Genomic DNA, 15,720 nt, shown 5'->3' with positions numbered 1-15,720 from the left:
CCAAGGTGAGTTCACACAGCCAAGGCATGGGGTTCCCAGGGTGGGAATGGGATTGAATGAAATATACGTACATACTTAGTTAACGGAACTTAATGATATGAGTCCTCAGGGTGAGGATGGTGAATGATAAGATAAGGCTAGACTAGTATACCTACTTGAACAGATCTTCGCACACACGCCAAGGGTTGGCTGCGATAATTATGACTGATCTTCGCACACATGCCTCGGGAAGGCTGCGAACTAAACATATTAGAACTTCGTACACATGCCAGGGTGGCCAGCGATACAAATATACATAGTCTAGGATATTTGGGAGTATTAACCCAAATCTTCGCATACATGCCGAAAGGGCCCGCGATGGAAACCATTACTATACATGAACAATGAACGAACTAAAACAATGCATGATTAGATGAACGAACGCAATGCTTGCTATACCATTTCTATTACTGAACTTACTTTCTGTGAACTCGCTCAACTAGTTGTTGACTCTCTGCTGCATGCCTTGCAGGACCTTAGGTACATATTGGAGCTTGCACAGGGAGGAGCAGGTCGTTGTGGGCAAAGTATCATGAATGCTATTTGAACACTTATGATGTTTCATACATTAATATTTATGCTTGGGTTTACTTAAATGCTTCCGCTATACTTAACTATATTACACGTTCAATATGATTGGTGGTTAAGATCCTGGTCAGTCACGCTCCCAAGCGGTGATACTCCACAGTTGGATTTTGGGGGTGTGACAGCACTGAGCAAAACAGATTGTCCAGAAGTTTCCATAACAACTACGATTACCAATTATTTAAAGAATCACGTCCCATACGATGACATAACAAGTAGCATAGTTATTATAGACAAATCAAGACAAATAGTTCTGTTCCGACAACTCAGATTTCAAATAAAAGTAAATTGTCTTTGTTTCTAGACTCTTTCCTAGCCTCGATTTCACAGCAAGCCAAGCATTTTAACATCTTAAGCACCTGCCACATACGTTAAAGTAAAAGTCAATACACATAGTGTAAAGGTGAGCATACAAGTTTAATAGATATAATAGAGTTCGAAATTGTTTACGCATAACCAGCACATACAACGTATGAAATGAAGCACGTAAGTTATCGACATGATCCTATCAATACCAATGACTGCGGGTTGACTGTGCAAGGCAGTTCGTAATGCATGTTCACCACTGTGAATCATGTGATTAATTGTCCTTAACAACCCCTGAGTGAACAGGTGCTGAGTCCAAACTATAGTACTATCGTTGCTAAGGCAGGTAGACAGCAATCCATGTGTAAACATAACAAACAAGCATTCATTGAGTCACATATAACATGCAATAGCGGTTAGCGTTAAAGTATTGCGTAGTGTGTTCGATGTGATTTAGAATAAGTAACGTATGTAACACCCAGATGTGCATAAAGCAAAAAGGGTTCGAGTATACTCACAACGATGATGGATTGAAGGGAGCGCTAGAGCGAGTTTAGCCTGATCAAAACGATAGCATAAGCGATAAGCGACGCATAAAACGAAGCAAAGTGTCAACAGATCGGACGGTAATCTGATCGGATGGCAATCCGATCGGATGGCCAGTCGATCGGGTGATAATCCGTCCGGATGGTCATCCGATCGGGTGACCATTCGATTGGATTATTACCTCGTTTGGGATGGATGTGTTTGTGTATGATGGTTTGCCTTTTGAAGTTTTTGTTGTAGCATTTTAAAAACAGGGAAGTATCTCTACCTTTCAGGTCGGTCGATCGAACGGTCGTTGGATCGGGTAATGATCCGATTTGGTTGGACACTTAGTGAGAACAAGTTCACAGCAGTTTGTCACTCGATCGGATTGCAGTCCGATCGGGTGGCAATCCGTTTGGAACTGTTTATGCATTGAACATGTTGAAAATTGTTTAAGTGTTGAAGTCCAAACATCACATGGTCAGATGGTAATCAGTTCGATGCTTAGAACCTCAAAAGTTGAAAGTAAAAGTTAAGTGTGGGACCAAGGTGCAAGCCGATCGGGTGGCTGTCCGATCGGGTGGCAATCCGATCGGACGACAATCCGTCTCAGTCGACCTGATCGTCTTTACACTTGGTTGTTTTGATAGTTTTGTGGTTTTCTCGAGATGGTATGATAACGTGCCAAACAACAGAAACCTCGTCCAGACTTAGTGACCCGATCGGACAGGAACCACCCTAGTCCGACCAGTTAACTGTTCGAGACGGTGATTCATGTTTAACCCGAAGTCAGTAATCTCTTGGATAGAATCCAGATCTTGGACCAACACATCACTAAGAAGGAGTAGAAGATCTGTAACACCTCGAAAATTCATGTCCAATATTATATCGACACGTGTCATGAACTTAAAACGTGTAAAGAATTGATTTAGAGGGACTAAAGTTGGCAAACAAAGAATCTACGTGTGTAAAAGGATTCAAAGTGTCAACAATGGATAAATGTACCCTCATATAGCCCTACACAACGTTTATACCCTTAAACGAATAATTCATGGATCATACGAAGCTAATTGTGGAAGAAAGTGAGAGATTACAAACTATAGGGGTTAAATGTGTCAACATGTTTAAAGTATATCTCTGAATGACCTTTTAGCAAAACCGAAGCTTTGTAACAATTAATTATGCTCACTAGAATAAGTGATAAAAATTTCACAAGGTTTCGATAAAGTATGAGAAAGTTATGACAATATTAGTATACGAGGGGTTAAAAGCGTCAACGTTGAAATTTAAGGCCTTACGGGTGATCACAAAGTTAACCGAGGACTTAAAAATGTTTGGTTATGTCGTGGGGCCCTTAAAAGTCAAGTTAAGGGGGTGAAAATGCAAGAAATGAAGTGAAAACCATGTTTAAAAGGTCCAGGGGTGAAATGCAATTGTTTAAAACTTGTTTGGCTGGTAAGCCACTTGCTAGCGTAGCGCGAGCATCTCCCCCTTCTGCCATCGCGCTACGCGACGGCCTGAGCTGGACAGATTCATGCACAGGTGCAAGTTTCAGCAGGTTGCACCGCCTTAGAAGCCTTGTATTCAATTCTAGGGTCTTGTTTGATGGTTTTTCAAGCATAGGGACACTTGTAAATGATCAAGGAACATCTATAGGCTTTGGTGGATTGATCTTGTGAGTTCTAAGGTCCTATATAAGAGCATGCTTGTTGCAACATTTGACACCCACTTGAAAACTCTCGCAACTTCAATTCTGAAGATTTCTGGAGCTCAAGACCTTTTCCTAGTGATCATTAGTCATGCTTAGGACCTTGGTAAGTGTCATTAACCTTCCTTAATTTAGTTTAGCATAGTTTATTAGCTAAAAGTCAAACCGTCGTAATTAAGGTTTGACTTCGTCATTAATCTTAATTTGTCCAGTCAAATTTCAAATTGAAAGTACCTGTGAGTTGGTAATTATGTGGGCAATAAACCCTTAAAAGGGCACCCTCTGATTCCCACTCTAAGTAGGTCAATTGTCGGGTCAAACTTGATATTAAAAAGTCAACAGAAAGCTTATTTTCAAGAAAATGCATAATTAGCAATGTAGAAGCTATGAAACCTGTTTTATCACTCATATAACTTGGTAATTAATGTAAGAACATGTCTAAACATGTTCAACCCGACAATTTTCAGTTTAGGCTTGGTTCGGGACCGAAAGTCGCAAACTTTGACTTCTGCTTTGACTTTCAGTTCTGAACCGTTTAAGCATAATTTAGGAATGCCTTAGAGCTTTATTAGGACCAAGTTACCTATAAGTATAACCATCTGAGATTATACAACTTGGTTCATTAGTTATCCAATTCATATGCATGTTTCCGTTAAATGCTTAAATGTTGACTATTATGCCCTTTTCACCTTAAAATGTGATTTTTGAAAAAGTGAAGGAATAGAAACCTTCACTACTGATCTATAAACTTGTCCCTAAAATTTGACATCAGTTTGAGGTCTAGATTAGGAGTTATGCTCATTAGCGTAAATGAGAAGCTTTTCATTAATTAAATGACATAATTAGTATATAGCCTATCTAAACCCAATTTTTGATATCAAACTTTTTACCTACTGATATAAAATAATATTTTGGGATTTTTGGAGATTTTTATTTATTTTTAGGCTGAGCATAGCATAGGGTTCTAAGCTTAATTCGGTTATTGTCGGTTTTGCCCTTTTGGGCTATAAAATGAGTTTTACAAATCCTTTTGATACCAAACCTTTTTCTACTGATCTAATATGATAAATAAAATATTTTGAGCCTTCTGGAATAATAAAAATATCAGCTTTCCTATGAAAACCCGGAAATGGCTCCAAATCGCCTTTTTAAGCGTTTTTAACGCATAGTATGTATGAAAACTATTTTAAACATATAAGGTTTGATGCTTACTGATATTTTCAATAAATTTTTATATTTTAACAGTAAGCAAAAGTTTTAAACTCAGATTTCCAGTTTTGACCTTTTAAGTTTATGTGAAATTACCAGAATGCCCCTACGGTGCATAGTTTGGTTATAATTAATAAATTTCACATATATATGATACCCTACTGTTATAACTTAGTAAATTAAGTATTTTTACTGATTATATCAGACCCAAAGCTCAGAATTATAGTTAAACACTTTTATAACCTTTTAAATGACCAAAATGCCCTTACGGGGCATAATTTGAGTTTAAATTCATATGGGGCATAATAGAAGATATCTTACTGATGTCACAACATATTTAAGGCATATTAACTTAGGAAACTTGTATATGACTCTTATGGTTACTCGTTACGCACTTTTCACGTTCGGATCGGCTTATGTAACTAGTTTGCATATATTAGCCGAAACGGGTCAAACCATATCGTTTTTGTCTCAAAATTCAGAATGTGTTTAACTTACCCATATTAAACAAGCATACAAGCTTGTCGGGTCAAAACCACATTCTAAACCGATCTTCGCTCTATCAAGCGTTTGAACCGTATCTTCCTTTTGAAAACTAACCGGTCTAAGTTTAGGCTTAATTCAAGACCCGTTAGGATTCTAATAGGGTATTAAAAACCTTCGTTCCAGATTTAGGAGCCCAGTAAAAGCTATCTGTACTTGCTTGCTGGTATACGGCTGGGATAAATTGTATAAATTTGCTCAGGTAAATACTTTTAACTTATTTTCCCTTATACGGGCTTGGGGTACGGTATATAAAATACCGCTTGGTCGGGAATTTGACCTTAATCGATTGGTGGTTAAGTATTATCAAGATGACCCATTTAAAAATTTGTTTTGTTTGTTTTACGCCTTTGGGAGTTTAATGACCATGTCCCGGATATCCTTGGCATCATTCATAGAATGGCCACGACCTTAGCACACTGGTGTAGGCGTACACCCGTTAGTGCATTTACATTATTAAGGTATAACCGCTGGTTTCCCGCCACGGGACTATACTATGTGGTGTGTCTATTAATCTTTAACCCGGTACGAACCGGGCTACTAAACGCATAACAAACATGTAATTCTTTACAAGTATTATATTCAATAATTATCCCAAGTTATAAAATTTTTGTGCCATGTGCATATAAATCAATTTTTCAAACCTTTTCAAAATGAGTCAGTTAAATTGTATTTACCAATGTAAACTGACGTATTTTCCCAAAAAGGTTAAGTGCAGGTACTACGCGAAATAGGTTGGTCTCTCCTAGCATCAAATAGAAGTCTCGCAAGCTTAGATGCCTAAAGTCTGTTGAACAAGTATCCTCTTTATTTTGATCCGCCTGTGGATCCTTTACATTCCGTTTGTAATACTTTGAAATTACTTTATATCGGTTTGTAATATATTTATCTTTTGCTTCCGCTGTGCATTTAAATTTTGTGTTGTTTGACTATGATGATATCAACTACGTCACGATACTCCCCATCGGGCCCACCGGTAATATGTGGAAATATCGGGGTGTGACAAGATCAGAACAAGCTCCGATTCTATCGGTTTTGAGTGCATTGAGTGTAGAAGAGTTGAAAGAAAGTTAGAAAACATCTTTCAATCCTTTTCACCTTGAATATGTTCAGATCTATGCAAGATCTTTGTTTATTCATGTGGAAATCGTTCAGATCTAAGTTGTTCTTGGTGGATTGAAGCCAAAACATGAAGTTTATAAGAACCCATGATGACATTATCCTAGAACACCTTAAATCTAGTGATTTCACGGTTAAAAGTTAGGATTCAAAAGATAGAAAGGTGTAGGAGTGCGTGTAGATCAAGAAAGTACAAGATTTATGTTGAAAACTTACAAGAATCGCGAGAAATCGGAAGAAAAGTGGGCTGGAGCGAGTTAAGTCGAGTGAGAGCTGTCACATCAAGTGATGTGACATATGAAGGGTATTTATAGGGTTTCCCAAAATGGAAAGTGGGGAAAGTGGCTGGTCGATCGGGTGGCAGCCCGATCGGGTGGCAACTCAATCGGGTGGCAACTCGATCGGGTGGTAACTCGATCGGGTGGAAACTCGATCGGGTGGCAACTCGATCGGTTGGCCACTCGATTTGATTGTTCGACGCGACGAGTTTTGCGGTTTCGATTCGCGTGTTGAGCGTTGCGATGCAATAGAGTTTCTCATTAATCCCAACTACTATATCTAACATACAATAATCCTAATTAACTTGCGTTTAGCGTTTGCGATTCGATTGCGATAGCGTTGCGATTGCGTTTCGATTAATCACCACAACATAAACATAATAAACATGCACAAGTAACACACAAGTAGCATACACACGTAAAACAATATCCAGAATGCATAAATCGAGTTGCGAATGCGATTGCGATAAGCGATAAAGCGATAAAACATCCGATAAACAACGAATAAACCTCGATTATTAACAAGTACTCCACATAATACAACTAATGCGATAAATAAAATAGACTATCTACAAGTCAAAGAAGTCAAAACAGGAATTGAGCAAGGAGTGACAGATCGCAATTTAGCAATCTTTTCTTCCTTTGACTTCAATCTTGACTTTGACTTTGACTTTCGAAACACGGGGTGTTACATTTAGAGTGATAAATCGAGTTGTGTGAGTAGCGTTGAGTTTGCGTTGTGATAGCGTTTGTGAGTAACATACACATAATAAGTACACACAAGTAAGGCACATAAGAACACACATAACATTACTATTACTAATAACAACGTTTTTTTATTGTAAAGTGTGCTAATCGAGGTAAGCAAATGTGGAGGCGTATGATAACCAAACAAAACACTTGGCAATTTAAATAGCATAATTCTCTGTAAAACGTGTTACGTAAGCGTTGTGAATATAAAACGTTTAAATGTGCAGCGGTGCGGTGTGATGAAAAAGTATTTAGTTTAATATAACCCATTATTTATATCGAATCCCAGGATTCAAGATGGTTACAATATTGAAACAAAACAACAGGTAATGATCCGAAAAGTCAGGTGGTTACACAGGTGCTGTCCTGTAGCGCAAAAGTTTGCAAGTTTTGTGCTCTATGTTTTAAAATCTTGCACGTTTTAACCTTTAGGCCAAACCTAGTTAGATTTGTAGTTAATTATGGTCATGTGCCATGCATATGAGGGTATTCTTATCATTTTACATCCCTAGGGACTATTGAGTATATAACTTGATATTCAAGGGACTAGTTGTGTAAACTTCCAAACTCATCATCCTGCCTACTTCTAGAATCCTCTTCTTATTCTCCCCCAAAACCCCTTTCTACCCACCAGAGTTTTTCCATTGCAGCAACCCTCTGTAACACCACCTCAAATTCAACTGCACCTCAAACTCAAATTCAAATTCACATTCACATCCTCATTAGTACTTTTAGACCTCAAATTCAACTGCACCTCTCCGACGATGGAAGAGAGAGTACATCGAGACGGATCCGCAGAAAGTAGGGGTGGGCAGAATTCGTTTCGAATTCGAAAAATTCGGAACTCGTTTAAATTCGATTCGATTATCAAGAATTCGTTTCGATTATAAGAATTCGAATTCGATTCAATTCGAGTCAAGTAAATGGAATACGAATCGAATACGAATTTATAATTTCAAATTCGATTCGAAATTCGAATAAAAAAATACATTTTTATTTATTATTTTTATATATAATACATATATAAGTTTTATTAGGCTGTACTATAAATTATTTTCAAATTTTTTCAAAGTATTAAAATTACCCATTACCAAACCCACTACATGGCCCATAACTAAAACCTAAGTAACAAATCTATCAATAGATTTCTAAGCGTAAAAATATTAACTTGTAATGTGGAGTGGTTATTCCCGACTTCTCGTTTTGAATTTTAGACTTGTGGTACTTTATTTGGAACTTTTAATGTGATATCGTGCTTTATGTCTGCTTTAAAATTTATGTTTCATTTTCAAAGTTTTTTACATGTTTTTAAGAATCTGAATTAAATCGAATTTATTCGAATTCGTTTCGAATTCGAATTTTTAATCAAATACGAATCGAATACGAATTGGGTTTTTTATTCGAATACGAATTCGAATCAAATTCGGTAGATTTTAATCGAATTCGAATTGAATACGAATTCAAGGAAAAATAAAAATTATTCGAACAATTCGATTCGAATAATTCGATAATTCGATATTCGATTCGATGAACACCCCTAGCAGAAGGCGCCAGAAAAGTGTGGAGTATCCGGGATCTGGTGCGGATGGATCGGGATTGGGCGGCGGAAGAACGTGAACAGCGGCGATGGCGGAGGAAATGCGGCAGTGACGGAGAGTTTGGTTGGAGAAATTGTGGTTGTTGCAGATGTTGAAAATACAATGAATTAGGGTTTGTTTTATGGCCATTGATGGTGATGATGAAAAGGACACTACTTACGGTTTGGGGAATTGTGTTGCCTTTTTTTATCACGGATTTGGATGCCTGAGAGTGATTGGTTTTTTATAGTGGGTGGTGTTACATGCAATGGTGCGGTGGTTTTATGGTGGTGGTGGCTTGGTGATTGTGTAGTTGGTAGCTGGGCATTTGGTAGCGGAGAGAAATGGTGGTGGTGGGTTGAGAGAGATTAGAGAGAGACTGGGTTGTGGTGGTGGGTTCAGATTATAGAGAAAGAGAGAATTTAGTTTTTTTTTTATTTTTCAATTTTGTAGATACAGTCCCTCATTAATAAGTGTTTACAAAATAATCCATGGGAATGTGAAATGACAAGTATGTCCTAATGTGTAAAGTATATGACCAAACTTAACTAAAAAAATTAATTGAGTTAGCCCTAAAGCACAAAGCTTACAAATCTTTACGCTAAAGGACACCACCTGAAATTAAGTTAATTAAGTGTAATTTACTCGATCCTAAATTTCCATTTCCAATAACCACAACAAACAAAAAAAGAGAGAATGGCAAAAGCGTAATAAGTTAGTGGTCAGGAGAAGACAAATTTGGGCCTCACCAGAAAACAGGCATTTTATTGACACGAAGAAAAGCAAGTCTTAAATACAATTATTATTTCATCTCATCCCCAAAAATTCAATCATCTTCTTCGATTTCGCTATCAATTTCCTCTATTATTCGATCATCCATTCCTTAATCTACACAATTCACAGGTTAATTGCTTCCGTTTCTCCATATTTATCCTTTTATCTCATCGTTTTTTGTTCGACACGAATTCGTTATGAAGATCGATGAATTTGTTTCATGTTTCGTGTGTTTGTTGTTCAGTTTTGCAGTAGAGATCGGTGTATGGAACCGGTGCTTGGTTGTTGTGGTGAATTTTGGGGGTAATTAGGGTTTCGTTTAACTTATGATAATTGTTTGTTTTTTTGGTGTATATTTGTAGCTTGTGTGTAAATCTGTGCGTGATGATGATATAGGGTTTTTAGCTTTTGTTGTTTGTTAGATTGGGGATGTGTATCTGATTAATGCACAATTTTGAATCATATATGTTGATTATTTCATATATTTGTCGGTTTTATATTTCTGTTCAAGTGTTTTATAATTTTTTGAAGCATTAAATTTACGCTTCTTAGGTATATCTGCAATCGGATGCATGTTATTACTTTAATCAATGGAAAATGTTAAAAAGATGGGGATATAAAATTGTCAACTTATTATATAATATTTCAAATTCAAAGCTTTGAATACTATTACTGGAACCCTCTCCTTGGTATGAAAACAATTGGTTTGGATCAAAATTTAAGGGCTGTATTCCATAGATAGAACCTAATTTACCTACTCGTTTAAGAGACCGGATTACTGTCAAACAAATTTGAAGAATGTATCTGGTCAAAATTGTCTTATCAATTAACTTATTATGATATGTTTAAAATTACCCGAATAATTTGTTTCATCTGCTGAGTGTACGTAGGATTGTCATATGCTTGTTCTTTGCTAAATATTATATATTTATATAATCTTTATTTTTCTTTTAGTGGTTGTTTAACTAAAGCTGTGTAGTTAAAAGGGAGCCAGGCAGTGCCTTACTTGGGCTTTTTTGTCTTTGTTTGGATTTTCTTTTTTTCTTGTTTGGGCTTTATTAACATGATCAATGGTTGATTAGGTAGAATTAATATAGTATATAACTGATTCCTTACTTGGATAACTGAGGCTTATGTAGTCGCATACTCGCTTGCATGGATGGCATATCAAATTTAATTCAATCGGATGGTTTTGATTGGCTATTAAAATTTTGATACTGATCAGATGTTTTTTCATGGCTTTTTGGTATATATAAGGTTTTTACTATATTTGAGGAGTAGTACTAATTTTCTATGCCTATTATATGTACTTTGTTTTTATCAATTCATTGCGTCTTTTTTGTCTCGGTTTTGCTCTCTTTTTTGCGCCTAGGCGTCATGCGAGTAATGGTTGTTGCCCCCATGACTACCTAGAACTAAAGCTTTCTGTATGGATTGGAGGCTATGCTAAGTTTGGGTAAACTACTGTTAACAAACTTCTGCATTTGGTTGATTTTTAGTTTTTTTTTTTATGTCTTTGGGGAAGGGGAGCTATATTGTTTATATTTTTCTGGTTTACACACGCACAAACATAATGCTAGAACCAATCTGGAACATAAATAATTTTGCGCAGTACTCAACGTCTTATTGGTTTTGAAACAAAAATGCATACACTACATAAATGCACACATAGCTAGCTATCCATGTCTTCCTGTTACATAAAATTATAAGATACAAAAATGCATACATTACATAAATAGATACAGAGCTACCCCAATTAGGTCAGTGTTGATGCTTATAGATGATATATAATTACTTAACAGTTAACACTTCTCAACGTTTCAATAGAACTGTAGAAGCAATACTACACTAGAATGCTATCTTGAAGAGTGGAGGCTTCAAGAATTCATTGCAAGATTACGATCGTGTGACCTTAATAGTTGAGTTCTTATAGGGCTTGTAGATGATGGTATGTTGTTAAGGGGGTGTTTGGATTACATTTGCAAACTGGTCATCTTATTATTGCGATTTAAAAGCCCAAGTGGTCACTTCTGCGTGGGGCAATTGTGTTTGCATACTATCCGATTATTGCGTATACAAATTGCAGAGAAGTGCTTTTAAGTGTTTGGATGGTGTTAGTTTTATTTTTAAAATTTTATTATTTATTATAGTAGGTTCAAATAATCAATATGATCTTGTAGCTCGGTTTGTTTAGTTGATTAATCTATTCTGAGTGTTTCAATTTGCATAATCACTATAAAATGCACTCCAAACACCCCCTACCCTAATAAGCTTTTCAACTAGCGCTTGAAATCGTGCCCCGTTTTGTACAGAAAGTCTTGACTGATGGAATCTACCAAAGAGACAGCGGCTCCAGAAGGCCCCATCCTGTGCATCAACAACTGCGGATTTTTTGGTAGTGCAGCCACCATGAACATGTGTTCCAAATGCCACAAAGAGATGATATTAAAGCAGGAAAATGCCAAACTTGCAGCTGACATCATCAATGGTGGTGGTTCAGGGAAGGATGTGGTAGCTGCTGCTGATGTCATCAAGACTGCCCAGTCAGCAGCAGCAGTGGAGTTGAACGTGGCTCTAATTCAAGCACCACATACTGATGGCTCATCGTCAACTCAGGTCCCTGAGGTGAAAGTGGGACCCAACAGATGCTCCACCTGTCGTAAGCGGGTTGGTTTAACGGGCTTCAACTGCAAATGTGGCAATCTCTTCTGCTCTGTTCATCGCTACTCTGATAAACACGAGTGTCCCTTCGACTACCGCAGTGCTGGTCGTGATGCCATAGCCAAGGCTAATCCTGTGGTCAAAGCGGAAAAGCTTGACAAGATATGATAAGGGGATTTGGTCAAACATGCCTTGTGAAGTTGCCAATTTAGGTGCCCTTGGTTATAGATTGTTTGAAAATTTGCTTTTGAAGACGGGGCACATTGTGTGTGTTGGGGTGGGGGTGGGGTGGGGTGGGGTGGGGTAGGGTAGGGTGGGGGGTTGTCAGTAATGTATTGCATAGATGGATTGATGGATCTTGTTTGTGTTAAAACTGTAATTTCTTCTCATTATTAATCTCATCTTGTGCTACTATTGAATGTTGTCTACACATTTTCTAAAATGTGTGAAATAATGAGTAGGAGTTCTGCGGAAAGTGTGTTTTTCCTAGAAAGTCTAGGAAGCGATCTGGGTCATCCGATTGGTGTTTTTAATGGCTTAGATCTAATGGATGACATTTTTGTAATATTTGAGTTATATAATTAGAGACTTTTAATATAGTGAGGGTATTTTGGTAATTGGAAGTGTTTTAAATTAGTCAAGAAACTGCCATATTAATAACCAATCCCTAAAATCATGGGATTTCCCCTCTTTCTCTCTCTCTCTCTCTCTCTCTCCCTAAACGCAAGCAGAGAAGAACCAACCATTTTTCCTGCAAATATTCTTCTCCTATTGGTAATATATCGGTTGCTTTTCATACTTGTTTCAATTTTTTTTTTTATCTATCATTGAATCGGGTTCTTATTTTTAGTTAATGGACCTCAATGTTTGACATGTTAGAGTGGGCTCTAGGTTTATGTGTTTTACCATTTTAATGTTGATTGATGACAGTGTGTTGAAGACGAAGACACTGGGTTGTGTTGAAGACGAAGACAATGACAGTGTGTCCAGCAATCTGCTTGCTGTTAAAACACAATGTCAAGAAATATGCTTGCTGTTAAAACACAGTGTCAAGAATCCTCCAGCAATCCGCTTGCTGTTAAAACACAGTGTCAAGAATCCTCCAACAATCTGCTTGCTGTTAAAACACAGCGTCAAGAAATCTGCTTGCTGTTAAAACACAGTGTCAAGGAAATCTGCTTGCTGTTAAAACACAGTGTCAAGAATCCTCCAACAATCTGCTTGCTGTTAAAACACAACGTCAAGAAATCTGCTTGCTGTTAAAACACAGTGTCAAGGAAATCTGCTTGCTGTTAAAACACAGCGTCAAGAAATCTGCTTGCTGTTAAAACACAGTGTCAAGGAAATCTGCTTGCTGTTAAAACACAATGTCAAGAAATCTGCTTGCTGTTAAAACACTGTGTCAAGAATCCTCCAGCAATCCGCTTGCTGTTAAAACACAGTGTCAAGAATCCTCCAGCAATGTCAAGGAAATCTGCTTGCTGTTAAAACACAATGTCAAGAAATCTGCTTGCTGTTAAAACACTGTGTCAAGAATCCTCCAGCAATCCGCTTGCTGTTAAAACACAGTGTCAAGAATCCTCCAGCAATCTGCTTGCTGTTAAAACACAGCGTCAAGAAATCTGCTTGCTGTTAAAACACAGTGTCAAGGAAATCTGCTTGCTGTTAAAACACAATGTCAAGAAATCTGCTTGCTGTTAAAACACAGTGTCAATAATCCTCCAGCAATCTGCTTGCTGTTAAAACACAGCGTCAAGAAATCTGCTTGCAGTTAAAACACAGCGTCAAGAAATCTGCTTGCTGTTAAAACACATTGTCAAGAAACACAGCGTCTTGTATCATTTAAATTGAAACTGCCAATTTGATTTAAATGGAATATTTAGTTGCCATAGTTAGTTATCCTAATAAAATAATCCATAATTAAAATAATATTCAAATTACACAATTGCCCTTTTAGTTAAAATCCTTCAATGCCACATGTCACGTTCTTATTGCTTCCTAGACTTTCTAGGAAATACACACTTTCCGCAGGAACCCTACTCGTGAAATAATAATACCATATTTTCAATTGGTGTAAAAGAGTTGAGTCGTTAACTAGCTATTCGAGATCCTCAAGTTAAGTTGACCTTAGGGTGTTAGGAGTGGTGCGGTAAAGTGGTTCGGCAGGGGGTTTGCCACGCGGTAACACCGCCGTCAACCCCCTTTGCCACTCGATTTCATTAAACATCGGTAAAGGGATGACGATTCGGTGAGGGGAGGAAGGAGAGAGAGAGGGAGTATGTGGGTGGGGTCCATGCCATCTCTCAACTAATCACACATTTTTTTTTTTTTTAAAGTTTACCACTTTACCAAGTGTCTAACCATTGCCAACACTTTTGAGCATAGTTTACCACTTTGATATGATACACTCTCATTGATTGATTTTTTAGTTTGTCACTCTCAAGTGTTTAACCACTCCTAACACCCTTAAACTTATTCTATCAACTCTGTCTGATATCATCCAGAGGCCCAACTAATGCTACCAAATTATTATTTTTTTAATTTAATTGTTATTTTTTATAAAATGTCGATCAGACAATTATCTTATATAAGGTTAAGGTTGAAGAATTTTTAGACTGTATAAACAAAAAGCTAATGCTAACATGCATAGGGATTCTTTCAAAAAAATTTAGTTTTTCACTTTTCATAAAAGTTTTTATCTTTTCATTTTAACCTTATTAATTTTTTATTTTTAACTTAAAGTTTTTCATGTTTTACAATTTAACCCAAACACTTTTTTTATTTTCAACTTTGGTCCCCTATAATTTTCATCTTTTGTAAGTTTTACGTTTCGTTCAAAATTTTACGAGTTAACATGTCGCAACATGTGTATGTGGTTCAACGTTTTTTTTTTGTCTGTTTTTCCGTTTGACATGCTCGTCGCCTTTTTACAAGTTCGTTCCAATGCGTGGGTCCTAAATCGCCTTTTTACAAGTTCAGCCTTTTTACACGTCGCAACGAGTGCGTGATTCAACGATTTTACGTCTGTTTTTGGGTCAGTGTTATTTTTTCTTTTTTATTTATTTTGTTTTATGAGCACTTCTGTTGTTGGTGGTGTGGCATTGGGGCTACTTGGCACGATTTTACAAACGTTTTTAGCCTATTATTTTTTTTACTAAAAAAGTAAAAATTATTTGTTTCGATTTTACCCCTAAACCATCTTTACTTAAAATAAACTATTTTTCCGTGCATATTTTTGTTTAAGTGTCGGTATGAATTCGATTTGCTCTATTTGATGTAAACTTTTTCTGGAAATGAGTCAGATCAAATATAATACGTTTTTATTTAAAAAAAAACATTCTTTACGTGCTTACTTCTATGTACGTTTCGGTATAAATTGTCACACCCTGTCTTTTGCGGAAGCGTATGTGTGTGACTCGATCAGTTTTCCTTGCATACGATAGTAATAAACAAACTACATGATTAAAATAAACGATGTTCATCCATTCCTAAATTTAAAACATTACAAAACATAAGTTGTTCAAGTTTCAACCAACACAAGTATTAAGTTTAGGTTACAAACCAACATAAGATTTAAAGTTCCATAGAAGGACTTGTTTAACAAAAGATTAGTTTCACGAGGCTTTGCATCCTATATCTCATC

General features: G+C 36.8%; 1 protein-coding gene across 4 annotated transcripts; it reads left to right on the top strand.

Annotated features, from left to right (window-relative positions):
• The first annotated feature begins 9,394 nt into the window (after nt 1–9,394).
• On the top strand, nt 9,395–12,503 carry LOC110912573 (zinc finger A20 and AN1 domain-containing stress-associated protein 4). 4 transcript variants are annotated; one of them, XM_022157338.2, is made up of 3 exons: nt 9,400–9,545; nt 9,661–9,719; nt 11,729–12,503. In XM_022157338.2, the coding sequence occupies exon 3, from the start codon at nt 11,742–11,744 to the stop codon at nt 12,243–12,245; it is 504 nt and encodes a 167-aa protein (XP_022013030.1). In that variant the 5' UTR covers nt 9,400–9,545; nt 9,661–9,719; nt 11,729–11,741; the 3' UTR covers nt 12,246–12,503. The 4 variants fall into 4 exon arrangements, with proteins under 4 accessions (XP_022013029.1, XP_022013030.1, XP_022013032.1 ...); XM_022157340.2 differs by lacking the exon at nt 9,661–9,719 and adding an exon at nt 11,244–11,334 and having other exon boundaries at nt 9,408–9,545; XM_022157339.2 differs by lacking the exon at nt 9,661–9,719 and adding an exon at nt 10,789–10,872 and having other exon boundaries at nt 9,408–9,545.
• The last annotated feature ends 3,217 nt before the right edge of the window (nt 12,504–15,720 follow it).

This window comes from Helianthus annuus, chromosome 4, assembly GCF_002127325.2.
Source record: "Helianthus annuus cultivar XRQ/B chromosome 4, HanXRQr2.0-SUNRISE, whole genome shotgun sequence".
Taxonomy (NCBI): Eukaryota; Viridiplantae; Streptophyta; class Magnoliopsida; order Asterales; family Asteraceae; genus Helianthus; species Helianthus annuus.
Note: the sequence above shows the minus strand (reverse complement) of the source record. Positions and strands in the feature narration are given on the sequence as shown.

Excerpts from the sequence above, each read along its gene's own strand:
- LOC110912573 (XM_022157337.2), top strand. The coding sequence starts at position 11,742 with ATGGAATCTACCAAAGAGACAGCGGCTCCAGAAGGCCCCATCCTGTGC.